At 44.4% G+C, this 16,381-nt stretch overlaps 2 protein-coding genes across 2 annotated transcripts; both read right to left on the minus strand. All coding sequences in view use genetic code 11, as the record gives it.

Moving 5' to 3' along the window:
• Positions 1 to 4,455: 4,455 nt before the first annotated feature.
• On the minus strand, positions 4,456 to 6,334 carry EGR_03187 (Dynein light chain 1, cytoplasmic; the record flags this gene model as incomplete). Its single annotated transcript, XM_024492436.1, has 2 exons — positions 4,456 to 4,534; positions 6,144 to 6,334. The coding sequence occupies 2 exons, from the start codon at positions 6,332 to 6,334 to the stop codon at positions 4,456 to 4,458; spliced, it is 270 nt and encodes an 89-aa protein (XP_024353110.1).
• A 1,417-nt stretch (positions 6,335 to 7,751) lies between these two features.
• Positions 7,752 to 12,815, minus strand: EGR_03188 (Dynein light chain 1, cytoplasmic; the record flags this gene model as incomplete). The annotated part of the gene is made up of 2 exons (XM_024492437.1): positions 7,752 to 7,827; positions 12,478 to 12,815. The coding sequence occupies 2 exons, from the start codon at positions 12,813 to 12,815 to the stop codon at positions 7,752 to 7,754; spliced, it is 414 nt and encodes a 137-aa protein (XP_024353111.1).
• Between the last annotated feature and the right edge of the window lie 3,566 nt (positions 12,816 to 16,381).

The following is a 16,381-nucleotide window of genomic DNA, read 5'->3' on the forward strand; positions in this document are numbered from 1 at the left end:
AGTGACCCATTTGCTTCAGTACCTGACGTGGGAGTCATCTCTGGCAAAGCCATAAGCAATGAGAATTCCTGTTTTAAGTTAGTATTACCAACATGAAGCACTGAACGAAGGCTGGGAGCGCTGAACCATGTACCTCCCGCGTGAGGGCCGCAGTGTTATAGGTGTCATGCATAATTTAGGCGGGACAGCTTTCGCCGCGCCAGTAGAGCGCCCTCCCCAGCGCTCCTAATTACTATCCCTGCTTCGTCTTGCTCCATGGTAATACGGTTCAGTGGATATTAATTTGTTCTTTAGTTTCACTAGCATTAGCGAAGTTCTTTATGGTTCTTCTTCAATGAAATGGATTGATTAAACTGTTGGGGAAGTAATGCCATGCCCTGGACAATGTTCAAAACCCATTCAACTCAGTCATCCCCAAGTAAATTATGAGGTCTGGAAGTAGCCTTTCTGTTTGTATTCATGTATATTGTGAGGCCATTAGCTTAGCCGCCTAAGCACAGTGTACGAGTTTAATTGTGCGGGTCGGGAAGATCCTGTGTAATCATCACGCATGGCTAAGTAGGCAGTTCTTATTGGAGCGTCGGTCCTCACGCTCCCCTTGCTGAGGGCTCTGATCCGGCCGTCACAAATAAATGCTTTTTGACTAACCACGAAATAGGAAGGAGGATCCTATGGTGTATTCGTTCTAGGCCATTAGTGGTGAATTTAAAGGAGGTCCCTGATTATCTCTCCCTCCGTTAAATTAACTGCATGGGATGGTGATTCGCTGGATAATAGTCTACAGTTTGCACATTCCGTATGTCGGTCGTATGGGGGCATAGTGTCCTCAGATCGTAAACACCAATTGCTGTGTTTATTGCAATGTCATAAGCAATTCTTTTATGAACAAATGATGTTTGTGGTATGCTCGAGACTGGAGTAATTGCCGAAAGGCAACGTGCCTTCGAAAGTCCTTCTATTGTGACCCTCCGCGAATTCGGTTATCTCAGCGGATGTTGAATATCAAATTACCACAACCCGTACTTACCCCACCGTTAAAATGGGTTTTGCATACCCATAAGGTCCGGAGGTGAGGAAGAAGCCCAAAACTACCGAGTTGAAGCTCTATTTGAAGACAAAGTGCGATATTTTATGGATATGGACGGCTAGATATGGCTGTGGGTAGATCCAGGTCGTTTATCTGATTGGTGTTTACGGGTGCGAGCCCATTTTGTGACACTCCAGCTACCCCTGTAGACCTTAGTTATACCAGTTTATGAGTAGCATTATCATAAAAGGGCTGCGAAAATGCCAACTTCGATAATCAAAAAAGAACTCGCACCCTCAGTGTGAAGGACTAATTACCGCACAAGCATGAGGGTGCCTCAATCTCGTGGAAATAAGCTGATCATATCTCCTACGACAAGAAAGGAGGAACAGGTTTTTTGAGTAGTCACAATGCGTGACCATACACGTTTAAATGATGTGCTCCCTCTAAAGTGGCTAAGATGCTGAACCGAAGGCCTAGAAGCGTGCATGGTGTACGATCCTAAGGTGACGAGTAAACTAGGCACACCACTTAATGTAAGACGAGTGGTAACCGCCTGTCTTCCTCGTTGCAGTCGCGTAGTTACAGGGGTGAGATGGTGATCCAGTTGCGCACACAGCTGACCTCGATGCTGCCAATTCGAGATGTGCAGCTGCCCACGCCGACCTCGCACGACGCTGAAGTGAGCGTGCAGCCGGGCGCGGTCCTATTCAGCGGCGCCGTCGAGGGCGCACCTATCGGCATCGATCAGCTGTACGCCACCGACGTCTCTCGCTACCACGCCTTCAAGCGGTAACTTGCCCCGCGTGCTCTGTTTTCTGTCCACCGACGCACACGCCCTACCCGTATAACACCGGTAATAAAGTGATCAGCACCCTGCATTTTCCCTTTCTCCCGCTCGTGTGTGTCTTCTTTTTTCCTCCTATTCACTCTACCGATCCACAACCCACCCTCCACTCCGCTTTGCAATATCGGTGCCGGCTGTACAAAATTCATGTTCTCCTCAATCTCTATGTCTTGACTCCAAAATTGGTACTCTCGCTTCCCTCTGTATTTTTGTTGTGAATTTTCTTGCCCCGTCTACTTCCCTTCTTCTCAACCACAATCCCCAAAACCACCGCCGTTGCCTCTTCACTGTTGCAGCAGTTAAGAGAAGGAACCAAAAAAGTTACTGTGCGCCTGTTTTACATCTTCCAGGGCTGGTGCTGATTGATTTGAGTAGAATTTGAAAAACCGGGATCATCTGTCTATATTCATAATGTTTTGCCACAGTTCCAGCAAAATATCGCACCAATGTATTCTAGTGAGTTGACGGGTGGGGTAAAATGAATCGCTCCCTCCGTGTCGCATTAGTACCGTAGCACCCAAGTTATTCCTGAAGAGGCTACAATAATAAGGTGTAATTAGCCCCATAGTAAGCCTATAGAGAGGTTGGGAGACCTGCGACGTAGGTGTCGTGAACGGACATCTGCGCCACAAGAACGCCACTTTACAGACCTCTATCGTTAACACTCACTCGGAGTCACGAGCACTGTTTCTTTAAGGCGGCAGTGAACATCAGGGTACCTATGGTAGTTGGTATAATATTATGCGCATAGTTAATGTGCATCACAGGACTGTCCACACATTGTGTACTTTTAAAACGGTGCCCTATGAGAATGTATGGTGCTTCCGTCTACCTGAAGACCGTGTAACTTTAGAGAATCTCAATAACCCAATAACGCCAAAGTTAACCCGTATGCGATCAATGTCGTGGTTACCACTATCAGAACGATCGTGAATTCCTTGCCACACAAAATGAAAGCAATCAAGGGGGAGTTAAATAACTTCTTCAGAAACCTCCCACCCAATTACCTACCTTATTTCCGCAGTGCGTTTTGATTCTGTACTCAGTTTGGCCATTAATTCGAAATAAGTAAACACCTGCCCATTTTTGCCTCCAACGAGATCTGGCAGTATTAACCAAGCTATAGTAGCCTCTTCTCCAATCACATGACTCCGCACTCAAGCTGACCAATCACAAAGGAGCGACCTTGGTCAACCGATTTCGCCGCGCAGCAGCCACGCATGGGTCTCGGCAGACCCTAGCAGATTTTACTGTAGGATCTATTCCAGTAGGATAACAGAGTTGGTGCGTAACGAAGCAACATTGGGGTGGCGGTTGCTAAACGCATCATGTGGCAGTCCAATCGTCAGTAGCACTCCTATGTCCTAGTATAGCCAGGTAGTAGTAGCGATTTACTCGTGGGGAGGATGATTAAAATATAGCAAATTCGTCCTGCTTCCTCAATGTGTTTATTGTTTTCGTGTTCCTTTATTTGTGGAACAGTCACCACCCTTCTTATTTCCGCACTGCTCCTACCAGTAAATCGTAAGTATCGAGCTACCATCGACTCCTCTTTTGAGAATCACACACTTTGAACACAGGACTAGTCGAATACTTCAATCTTCCAATTGCTATTCGTTGCTAAATCCATGGAATAGAAGGTACCGCTCTTCTGATGTAGGTTGTCCATAGCCTACAGACAAATTTATTGACTGCGACGTCCCAAGTTGCTTAAAGGGTGACAAACAGCCAGAGAACTATCGCCGGTCATAAGTGATAACGTCGTGTCCCACACACCCAGCGAGTCATGAGTCGTCGACACACCAAATACAGTAATAAGTTAATCATTGGTACATTCACACCTGGGCGGCGGAATCCTAAAATGATACCCATCGCTAACAATGGGCTAAGCTGCAGCTTTCTCCCCTTTAAAGTTGACCGTTCCGTCCAAACGACAGCCAGGGCACGAACAAAGACTTTGTGCCGTTCCGGCTTACCTCCATAATGCGATTTTCTGCATCATCTTAGGTGCCCTGTGAGAGAAGCGAAATAGCTGCAAACGACGAACCAAGGAGACCCACCCCCCACCCCCCCACTCTCCAATGCAAACCTGACACCTGCAAGTAGCCCGCATCTAGCTATCAGTCCTCCGTCCACTCACCTGCCTGATAAAAACGCCCACCGGCCGCGGACTAGTCACTCACGAAATAACCCGTCTCAAGTCCACTCATCCTTTAATCCGTCTCAGACGTGCAGTTCAGACAAGCACCCGGCGAGAGGGGAGAGTCCCCGGCCGAACAAAAGTGGCCATCCAGCAGCCTGGGCAGCCGCCCAATAGGCGTCTCTAATCCCTGTCAAAGTAGTGACAAAAAGGAGAGACTTGTTGTCACACTCAGTTCCGTTTGAAAAAGTGGAAATGCGAATTCGTGCATGTGAACACAGGAAAAAGAGGAATGGGGGGGTGGGGCAGGTTGTGTTGGTAGTGGTAGAATAGAGAGGAAGGGGCCTTCCCGTTGGTCATCACGGAAACAGACATATTCACACATACACAAATAGATGTAGTAGTAAGGAGTGTGCGCACATTTGACTCCGCCATCTCGCCCTAGCCCGACTTGAAGAGAAGAATTGCCACTTGCCCCAGGTAGAAGTAGATGAAATGTTGCGTTTCGTGGGTCACGTAGCTGTGTACAGGAATGAAGGAAGACATATTACTGGCGGCACTCACACAAGGCTGCCAAAGAAAGGTTGTTTACTTGTGAATTGCGCCGTGGCTAAGGAACGCTCGTTTGCATATGCACACTATCTGCGCCATTAGCATAACACACGAATAAATGACGGGTAGGTGGGCACTCAAAAACAGCGAAAGCTACGGCCGACCGCACAGCACATAGCCTTCATTATCAGCAACGGACTCTCACAAAATTACCGATAGCATACCCCACCTAGAGACTCGAAACTTACACCAGATTGTGGAAAGCTAGAGAGACTGACTCCTGAAGCTAAACTCATTTCAACAAGTAGAAAAAAAACACGTAGGAAACGTACAAACCGACCCCGATTGATAGCATTATAAGTAATCCTCAATGCAAAGAAAAATTTAGAACGGCACCGAAAGTTCGAGAATGAGTGCCTACCAAGGTTTGGTCCACGAATGGAAAACAATAAGAAACCAACTCAAAATGACAGAAAAGTGATACAGACTGAATTAGCATTAAAATCCGCACGAAAATCTGATCAAACTGTTGAAGAGGTGGGACCAGTAGCTCAAGCTATCGCACGACTCCAGCGTCACGTATATCTGTCAAAACACAAACACCGTGAACAAGCCCGCCGAAATTACGCATATAGAGTGGTCTAGGCTAGGCCACCATCCACGCAAGAGCGCGACTACTACACTATCAAAACAAACCCAGCACGCCTTATCAACATCATTTGAACAAATCTAGCACCAGTACAAACTCTACGTAAAGCGCTTGAATTGTGGACACCGACTGACTTCCGCCACAGTAGGACGATTAGAGCAGACCCAAAAATGTCCACACTTGAAAGTTAACATTCCAGGAGGCATGCATGTTGCGCATTGCGTCGAATGGCCCATCTGGAGTAAAGGAGTTGAGCAGGCTCCGCGTATCATGTCACTCCCACAGGGAGATGCGATTACCCCAACTGGGCAGGCTGAACACGCGACTGGGAGACCACCGCTGTCAGGCAAGTCATGGACTCACAAAATCCAGGAGTGCAGATAGAGGTTTTCGGAAAATTGTCTTTAATAAGACATGAGGGACGAACCAACGCAGTGTGTCACCATCTGATTCGTCTATTCAGCCGAACTGGAAAAAACTGCGGAATCTATGCTATGGGGGAATTATACAACTCATTCACGCGCTCGTGGTCACGGAGGCATTAGCGAAGCAAGGTTATCACGTTTTGGTAAGGTACCAGTAAGCGATCCGCAGACTAATACATATCACATCGAATTAAACCAGAGGTGAGACGGGAATATTAACAGATAGATAAAAACAATGGCTGAGAGACGGAACTTTGACCATATTCGAACATTCCGGAGCCTATGCTTAAGTTGACTATGAACTAGTCTTCACGCAGAGCTGGCAAGAGCCTCTGGATTAGAAGGAAGCAGCAATAAAAATCAAACGAGTGCTGATAAGAAAATGAGACCAAAGTAATCTAAGACATTCTCTCATGGACAGGGATAGAGTAAATTGAATCGAACTTAAGTTACTGTACTAGCTAGTTTTATAATGAAGTTGGATGATTAGGGATCAGTTTTACCTCCCAAAGTTTCGTCCCACGATGCAGTGCCAGGTAGGGGAGTGTTTCTTATCAAACTCCTTTTTAATGTAGGCGGCAATATCCTTCTCGATGTTGAACTTCTCCAGAGCCTGACCGGCCACAGCGACAGCATCCTGTTGCATCTCCTCGCTCATATCGGCATTCTTGATGACAGCCTTGCGTTCAGTCATGATTCCTTCAAAATTATCAATCAATCGCAACTCCAACGACGACGACCACGACACGCCCAAGACGAAAACCCAAATAACGTGCACGCAGCCAACGTGTGTGTGTGCGTGGCCGTGAGTTTGTGTGTCCGTACACACCTATTGGTGTGTCTGCCCCACTATGCACTGGTCGATTTGACTGGATGTCTAAGCCTCTGATTGGTGCGTACCCGCGTGCGAACGTGAGTGCACACACACGCACACCTACCAGTCTCCGGGGTTCTGAATTCCTGTATCTGTGCTTTTTCAGCGTACGGTCGCAGGACCCATCTTGCCTCCGAAGTGGCAGCTACTACTTGTCACCACCCTCATTGGGCGGCTGAGTTTGCATTCCTCCAGGGAGATCCAAAATTGCATTTGGGCAATGCATGGTTGTGGTTTGAGGTTGTACTATGGTGCTTACTTGCCTTTCGGGAATTCATAAAGCCAGTGAAAGTTGGACAGTGTGGTTAAACTGATATAGTGGGTACGAAGTGAGACGACCAAGCATCTGCTTAATGTGGAGGTTTATTTCTGCTCTCCAGAGGCATAACAAGGAAGATACTCCACGACAAGCTCGATTTCTGTCGCCATCGGTACGAACAAGTTGTTCATTTTGGCTCACTGGAATGGACGGGATTTTTGATCGGGCGGTTCGGTAATGTTAGTCACTAACTGGTTAGCCTCAAATTATCAGGAGGTAAAGTAACATGCTTACTTCAAACGTCTCTCCCATGAAAATCGACTGGAACTTTAATTGCTTGAACCTCAAAAAGCCATGAACTTTTGGGCAAGTACAAATTCCTGCTTATTGTCATCTCGACACATTTGGGAGGTTGTACTAAAACTACGTTTGTTCACAGACTTGCACGGTTAGCAAAATTCCCATTTTTGTGGTCTGAATGCGATACTTTACTCCTGTACTGAACGGAATCCCACGCTCTAGACCGGGGACTTAATTTCCCAAACAATGGAACTGCCAGTATTTCGCACATCTTTCCCAACTAGAAATGGAATGATCGGCTCAGGTCATTTGATGGTTGAGCATCTGCAGCCCTGAGAGTCCGGCCGAACGGCACACCGACTGATGCTCCCTTAATTCTTCAGTCTCCCCCCAATAAGATGACCCAAGGATGACTGAAATCTAACTGGGGACAGGTCAGAAGCGCTAGCCACAATAATGGCGAAATCCTATTATGTTCCTGTGAAGAACCCACCACTTCGTTTTTTTGAGATCAAGGCGCTGAAGTGTTAAACAAGGAGTTGAAAGAAAACTCTGAAGACAAGACGAGGTCAATTAATTGAGATGAGATGGTAGAGACGAAGGCAAAGGAGGCGGAGGTGTGAACTCGAAGTGATTGTCCCATAAAAACACAATGTTGCCGTGTGCGTCATTGATCCTTCATATTTGGTAGAGTAGCACCGTGAAATTCTTGAGAAGGAAGTAGATGAAGGAACCTTCGAAGTGAGACACGTAGCTGAAAGAGAGAAGGAGAAAGAAGTGATAACTTGGGCTTCGAGATTGTATAGTGCCTGATTCTCCACTCGGCTGTTAATTTGGTCCAAATTGCAGCAGTTGGGTTGGTTATAACACACCCAAGTAAAACCAACTAGTATTTTGCCTGCAGACAAATTTAGTGCGTTTAGAGCTCATACCAACAGGAGAAGATGAAGCCGCCTCCTCCGTTCTTTTTTTGCACTCAAAATGCTAAAAAAGAGCGCACTTTTATCTGACTAGCTACGTAACATCGTAAAACATGCAGTAATAAACTGTGGAGGTGTAAAGGTTTTTTTAACCGTGTCTGCAAAAAAAGTAGGACGCCTAAAGGCTGCCACTTTGTAACCTTTGAGTGCGTCAATCTTGACCGCGATGGCTCAAATGGCTGGGAGTTTGGGGTTGATGGTAAGCAATCCCGTCAAAAGACGATCTGCTTACTTGCTGCGCATTTGTCTACTCCCGGCAATTAGATAGCTGTTTTATGTTCAAGTGTTTTGACCCTATTCTGTGAGGCGATATTGCCCATCCAGTAGTGATTCGACTGCTAAAATTAACCGATTTTTTGGTGAAATAGAGATCCGTCCATCTTTAAATATCCTGCTGTACTTCTGTACGAAACTTAAAGGGCCAAAAGTAACCTTGAGTTCGCTTTAGAATCATCTTTATGTCTACACTGTTGGTGTCACTTGTCCATCACTGCATTGACAATCACGTGAAATACCACACACCTCCAAAAATCATGCATGGGACTTCACTTGTTGAGGAGATGCGAGGCCAGGTGGGTGGATGGAGGAGGCAGGACCACACCACGAGGATGACTCATGCGGACCGGTGTCCGAAATGCCTGCGTGTGTTTGTAGGCGGCCAAACTGGAGGTATTCGGCTTTGATTGGTGTAACACGCACCGAGGGTTTGATTGTTAAGCGCGTTACCCAAACATCTAGTTTAGTGTGTGTGGGCGGTGATGTCATGCTTTATCCCACAATACGTCCGGAAGTACTTTGGTCCACAACTCAGGTAAACATTAACCCACCACGCCGCGTTTGAGGGATGGTCAGAGAAGACAACTTTATGGCTGGGTCGCCGTCCAGTAGAAAGTTAGACGAATTTTTCGCTTTAACCCGCGATCATGATTGCAGACTAAATGTGATCAAGCTATAAATCCCTATGGGCTCAAGGAGTTACTTTTGGAGTCGTAATTGTAAGTTTCGTTGCGCTCTTCAATGAGCCCAAAATGGCGCGCCAATGCGTGCTACCCGTATGTTTTTGACATCACAGAAGCGTAGATCAGACGTATGATGATTGATTACTGAGGTACATTAGAGAAGTCTGCGACCCGATATGGAGAAATCAATTCAGTTGTAGGATTCGAGTAGCAGCTAGCCACAGTAGGCAAGAATTGGTCAGTTCTCAGTCACAGTAATAATGATCTTATGTTAAAACACGTTCATATTGGAATGCAGTTCTCCAAGCAATTGATCATTTGACTTAAGTGCTTGTGACCAAGCATCACTCAAGAGGAAGAAGCTTAAATAGGAGGTTGGAGGAAAACATTCCGCCTATGGCGACAGTACTACTGTCTTAGCATCTCCTCATAAGTAGGCTAAGTTTTGCAAGTTCTTTCGATAGGCGGCCCTGTAAGTATCCGTGTCTCCAACTCCTTTATAAAATTTTACTGTTCGAAAATATCATTCCACTCTAGCTGGAGTGCAAAATGTTGTGCTATTAAAATTTTGCCCTTTGCATCAGAAAAACGAAGAGATTATACACCAAGTCACTGACTTTAATGGGAGACGATTTCCCATAAAGTGCCACATTTTCATGTCTGTCATTCTTAACATCATTTTTTGACGAAATTAAGACACGAACTGGGTTATGGGATGAATTTTCGATTACGCCTGTGTTTCTAATGGTCATTGTTGGCTAGTGGTGCTTTCGCATTGACAGGCCCTTAAGTGAGTACACGGAATAAAACGCTTCCAAACCAGTGCCAATGAACTCTGGCGTAAATGCTACCAACACCACTTTTATTTGGCATCTGCAAGGTCATCTCTTGTGCACGCTAGGAGAAATCTAGTTACGGCAGGAATACAGAAGAATGTGCTAAAGGATTGTGAATACAAATTGGCAGGAAATTTTCTAAGTGCTTAAATCCTAAGAATCAAGTACTGAGCAGATAAATGTAACAAAGGGAGAAAAGATGAGAACTTTTGTTGTGTTAGGCGACCGGCGATAATTGATCATGAAGTCTTAGTCCAATATTTATTATATTTCTCAGGAGGTGAATACCAAATTGTGATCTAACCGCTCTACGAGGTGAACAGGAGGCCAGATGAAATGCGTATGTCAAGGAATTGCTGAATTGTAATAGAAGCATACCTTAATGCAGGCACCAGAGGAGCTTCCCATCAATGATTAAATAACCACCCATTTTACATCATTCCTTTGCAAGTAGTAGTCATCGGAGCATTTACAAGCCACGTTGCTGCTCGATAATGCAGCAATACAAAGTGCTAAAATACGCGCGTATTTTGATAGACAGATTCAATTGGCAAATTAATCATTTACATTGCTATGAATGACTGGTATCCTATCAGCACATAGAGCGTTTGTTTGCTCAAGGATCGTCTGACACATGTAAACCACCGGCACCACTTTTCATACTTAAGGGACCCTAAATCCGGAAACTTGATAATGACAGCTCATATCGGATACCGAAAATGAGTCACCTGCACGATGCTGCAACACATATGTGCAATTTTGGCAGCCGCATGTATCCATCATTCAAGTTTTAGCGACCTTGATTCACTTAACATGTGACTTACGATACTCCTTGCTTACGACTTTAAAGACTTGGAGTCAAAAAGTGAAGGCCATGAAACAGCTAACTAACTTGGAAAGTCCCAAACTTTTAGCTTGCATTGATACCGTAAAAGGCAGTGGTGTAAGAGAACCCTTAAGGCAAGAAAGTATGCCATTCGTCACACTTTTCAGTACCAGCATGAACATTCACCTCACGTAAATGCTCTTTCTTGAGGAACTTTTCTAAGGTGGAGGGTACTCAGTGTGCTCTAATTCAAGTGACCCAGCAAACAACCATAGAGAAAGAATAGTACATAATTTCAATTTAAAGTTGCCAAAAAAACGCGTTCAAACTTGCAAATGGGTCAGGCCTAACCAATTTAGCGTCTGGGTTGCCTAGATATGTGACCTCCTGGGGGTATGGGGGAAATTCCATGCGTGTAAACAAGATATGGTGCCATTTAGTGGCCTAAGGCAAGTGCAAGTGAGTAAGCACCAAGATGAATAGTCTTTGCAAGTTTTTAGAGAAATCTTAACTAAAGTAGTAGGGATTGACATCACCGTCACATGAATTGAGAAAAGTATTAGACAGGGCGTATGCCTTGATGATAGTCCAGGTTGTAGAGTTCCATACACTCACTTTCAAAAGTGATGCAATGCAGCATTAAGGCAACTGGAAGATGAAGAAAAATAGAAAGTGTTCAACAGACCTGGAAGGATTACAGATGGAAGACGTGCTAACGCAAGCTGTGTGCAGCGCCCCACAGAACACCCTCTTCTTACACATTAGCCATTGTCTCCGACGCGATTATTGACCTGCAGTTTCAGGCATTGTTTAGCACGCAAAGCACCTTGATAGTACCTGTGTCATTATTTGGACAACGTGTTTATGCTATTGCCATGGCTTCTGACGTGACCGGGATGGGGAGGTAACGGATAAATTTGCAACGCTAATAAGCGAGTCATCAGGCAAATTACTACACTGGAATTTTTGTTCGTTAACTCTAGACCGAGTTCACTAATGTGATGTTGACTTGTGTGCCTACTTTTGGATTTATACCTCCGTTTTCGCCATAACACAAGTTACCACTCACCATATCCACACTCTCAAGTGCAGAAATTGTGTGTCCTTCCACATAGCATACAAGATACCAGGATGCAAGTCAAAGGAATCGAAATCAGAGAGCGTTACCGATGCTGTCTTCCTTATGGGCATAACAGGCACTTCACTAAATTTTTAACGATTAGATTCAGAAAATTTGGATTTCAGCGAGAAAGATACTATCTTCTGCATAGCAAGACCTTTCTTTTGCTCGAAAAATATGTTTTTTAGTCAACTGAAGGGGTTGGCCACTAAATATGAGGAAAAAAGGGCGACGAGTAAAAAAAATGAGATAGACACCTGAAATGTGCTATTAAAATCTCGGAAATGATATCACTGATAAAAAAAGTGATTAATAAACCTATCAAACCTGTTAATCGACTTCCAATCCAAAAAGCAACCAACCAGCTCTGAAAAAAGCGAAAATTCACCCCATTTGATGTGATAGAGGAGGACACTCCCTTTGGTTACATATCCATGTACATTCCATGTGGTGGTGTTTACGTCTCGTGTTCCTGTTTTCGCTTTTGACTGTTGGAAACCTTAGGCGTTAAGTTTCACAAACCATACCTTTGTGTAAGAGTAGTCATATTTCTTTTAGGCATAAGTTGCAGTGATTTCACCTACATAAAGCAATTTTTGGGGTAATATAATCGCAGACTTGCGACTGAAAGGAAGATTAAAAATTTTGCTAAATATCAATCTCAGGAGAAGGTATACACTCACCTCCCATAGTTAGATCCAACGACACACTGCCAGGAGGGTCCGAATTTCTTATCGAACTCCTTCTTGATGTAAGCAGCGGCCTGTTTGATAGAGGCGCGGTTGATCAGGGCAATGGCAGCGCAGTCCACTGCCCAGGCCTCCATTTCGGGGGTCATCTCAGAGCAGTGGATGGTGGCTTTCACAGGCTGACCGTCCTCCAGCAGCTGGTTATTCTCATACGTGTAGGTCACCCGTCGACGGTCTTGTCGCGCCCCCGGTGAATGCGAATAGATCGCCTCCTCCTCGAATGAGTACTTTCTCGACTCTGCTGATGAGTCCGAGCGTTGCAGATTGAGCATGTTGCTAGCAATGGAGGTCTTCTGAGTGTCAACGCTAGCGTGTGTGTAGTTGTGAGCCCAGCGAAAGGAATAATGCCTGGTGTGTGGGCACCCACTGAACTGCTGACACACACACCACGCGCACACACGCCGTGCTCAGGCATTTGAGCACTCACCTCAGATGTAGAGATTCGCGCTCTAAACTGCCAACTTGGATCACTGAGTCACAGATAACACCGTTTCCCACTCATAGTGGTGAAAAATACTTAATTCACACATCTTCCTTTGAGATTTGAGCACGGAATTTGAAGGTCTTTGTCGCATCTACCAATTTATTGGTGCATTCTAAAATCTCATAATTTTGGGACTAACAGAAGTTCAGTAGGAAGAAAGTAGCCCCCAATTTATAATGTTCCATTACACCAACCCTTGCATTTTCCACATTTTTGTCTTACCACGATACATGCGCGGAGGATTTTGGTTTCCATTAGCATGAGACCTATAAAGAAGTAGTTCAAACAAAGAAATATTACTTGTAGCATGACACCACCTCGCAAGACGTATATTTAATTATAAATGGGAACATCCCCATCAATCTTCGGAGTGTACTTAAATTGCATTGAGAACTGACAAAATCGGCATGTATGACATCTGCTGGCCTTAGCAACGAGGAGTTCCAACTTCATTTGCACTAATTAAACAATTTTAACTTCTAGGTTTTTTTAATTGCACAAATATAGTAAAGTTTGGAAGTGAACAGACATCTTAGAGTCTATACTGAGGGAAAGGGAAACGGGAGGTTGGTGAAAAACACCTCCCTTATCAAGCGAGCGAAACTATTGTTATGATCCAGATCAAACCAGCTTTGCCGTTTATTTTGTTTTCACAAAATCTAGGCAATATTTTTCTGCCTATTTTTCGACGGTTTATGCAAAAAGATGATGCAGAATTTGATGATGTCACAACAAATCCGGATTTTATATTTACTTATTTTAACCACAGTCCAAGGAACTGGATCTAATTGAAACATTCGCTGCCATGGTGGGAGGGAAAAAGAGGCTTAGAAGGCAAGTGATCACTACAATCCGAAGATTCCCATTTTAGCATGATGCTACTTGTTGATATGTAGCGTCCCGAGACTTCCCTGAAGACGAAAGAAGACACAATACTCGGGCAGAATATATATTCAGCCCAGAGAAGGTGTCTGGGCTATTGGCATGGCCCGAAAGGTCAGCCCACCCAAGGGATAAACCACTATCGTATTACAGATAAATTGTTTGCCCACTTCATTTGTTGCTCGAAAACAAAAATGAAATCTGCGATTATCCACCAGCCTTGAATACTTTGTGTCTATCTCATTCCTCTTAACTTCAATCAACTTCTTTGTGCCACAGGATTATGACAAACTGAAAGGGCAGGGAGGACATATCGCATATTTGTGACTCTGATGGAACGTGTGCGATGCTCCGAACGGGGATGCCTATTTGTTACTCGAGTGAAAATGCGGGTTGTTTTCCCTTAACATTAGGGCAGAAGTGGGCAGATGGGCGGGTGGATGCTTCATGGCCAGATTATAGTGTTATACACACTTTTAAAAATCCATGAAATGATTGCATTATTCCATTAAACAGAAATGGACTGCAGGACCACCACCGGTGCATCTCATCACCGCAAGTAAATCCATTGCTTCACAATCTTTGTTTATGGTGATGCAAGAGCCGCATAAATTTTCCAGTTTAGAAAGCTACATCTCGTAAAATAAACAAAATTGTTTACCCGTTTAATTTACCTTGGTTATTATTGCGAGGACGCATTACTTTCACTCATTGTTTCAACAAATGAAGCAGTTGGAAGCGCATCCTGTTATCCTAACTTCATTTAAGCCAGAGTTTCGCAGAGAATTGACTTTTGAAATAAAGCCATCTGTAAAGATATCCGAAAATTTCACACTATTAGATATTCTCTCACTGCTTTGATTGGCTCCGAGACAAGGAAGGGTTATGCCTCGCGAATCTCTACCCATAACCTAGCCTGCGCAGGCATGTCAGGGAGCTGATCGAGCGGAATGTGTGGCAATGCAGCGCTCTCGCTAACAGTTGATTCTCGGAGCTAGCAGGCGGAGGTGTGGGGGCGGACGGGTAATTGATGCGTACAACATGCAAAAATTACAAACATTTTGTGTATCAGTTATCGAAAAATGGATTTCAATTGAATTTCCTCCTTCCTGCTTCACACTTACGCAGTAAGCGACAAACATATGCAGGTGATTGCGTGTCATTAGATTTTGTTGTCCCGTCACTAATCGAGTGTTCAACCAATAAAGACGCCAGCTAAAATACATCGGCCCTCCTCATTAGGCACTACCACCTGACGTGTTCGCCTTCAATTAGAGTTGGATTGCCCTAGTGAGTGGTGTCTTTTCTGCCGTAAAAAAATCCCACTTCCGTTTTAGTTTTATTTTCCCTTAAATAATTCTGTGCATTTACAGCTAGCGTGCGCGGATAAAGAATACGGCGCGTATTTGCAACGCCAGTACCGGATATATCGGGGCGTCACATATGTGCGACGCTAATGGGGATTGGGCTGAATCAATTTTGAGAAGAAACTAAAGCTTCACAACTTACTAAATGCTCCATGAGCAAAATTAAGTCCTATCATTCAACTTTATTTTTACGGGGCTTTAATCAACTGCGTAGTTACAGGCGCCGCAAAATCCCCAGCCTTAAATAGCTGATTCTTTGCACCTCGGTCCTTTATTTATAACATTTATCTTGATATTAGGTATTATGCAACGATTTTTTGGAATTGGATGGGGTTTTGTACAACCCATTAGCCCCTGTGGCCTCAAAGAATGGGGCAGGGCTTTTGAGGCATGCCATCGAGGCTGTGGCAACACTGAGGTGCTATACTCCCACTCTTGACATAGTGAAAGTGTCAGCAAGAAATGCACTGGATTCCATTGGGAATCTCGTAGTTTCTAAGATGTCTACTACTTTGGAGTAGCAGAATACAAAAAAAAAATGCGACTGAATAGAAATGCAGTTAACTGCGATCAGTCACCCGATCCCGCCGATACTCCAACAGGTTAAACACTTTCATCTTTTCGTTTTATAAGTTGGTTATGCAAGAATTATTCTTCGTAATTTAATAATTGTGAAATATTAAAAAAGGCTAAAGCCGAATTGTAAATTAAAAAGTGTGCAGAGGTAAAAGTCAAGGGACTGGCTCCAATGCTTTTCGCAGCACAAATGATGGATTTTTATAACAACTATAGCTATTGTAGATAAATTGCATCTAATTTAACACCGAGAGCCAATGCCTTCCTAATCTCGAGACAAACTGCTATCTACAACATAAAGAGTCTTAACTGCCCTGTTCTGCTTAGCGAATGCTTCCCTCAAGGGAATTACCGGACAAATGCAGTGCCATCCAACCTTTGGCAGGAGAGGGACAGATGGACACATTAACAACTCTCAAATTAGCTCTCATACATGACTCAAGATGCTTTTACTATTCTTCGAGAGTGAACAAAGCACACAGACAACGTTCAGGTCCAGTCCCTCTTTAAATAAATCTCCTCCTCCTCC

This window comes from Echinococcus granulosus, assembly GCF_000524195.1.
Source record: "Echinococcus granulosus chromosome Unknown EG_S00016, whole genome shotgun sequence".
NCBI classification, from domain to species: Eukaryota; Metazoa; Platyhelminthes; class Cestoda; order Cyclophyllidea; family Taeniidae; genus Echinococcus; species Echinococcus granulosus.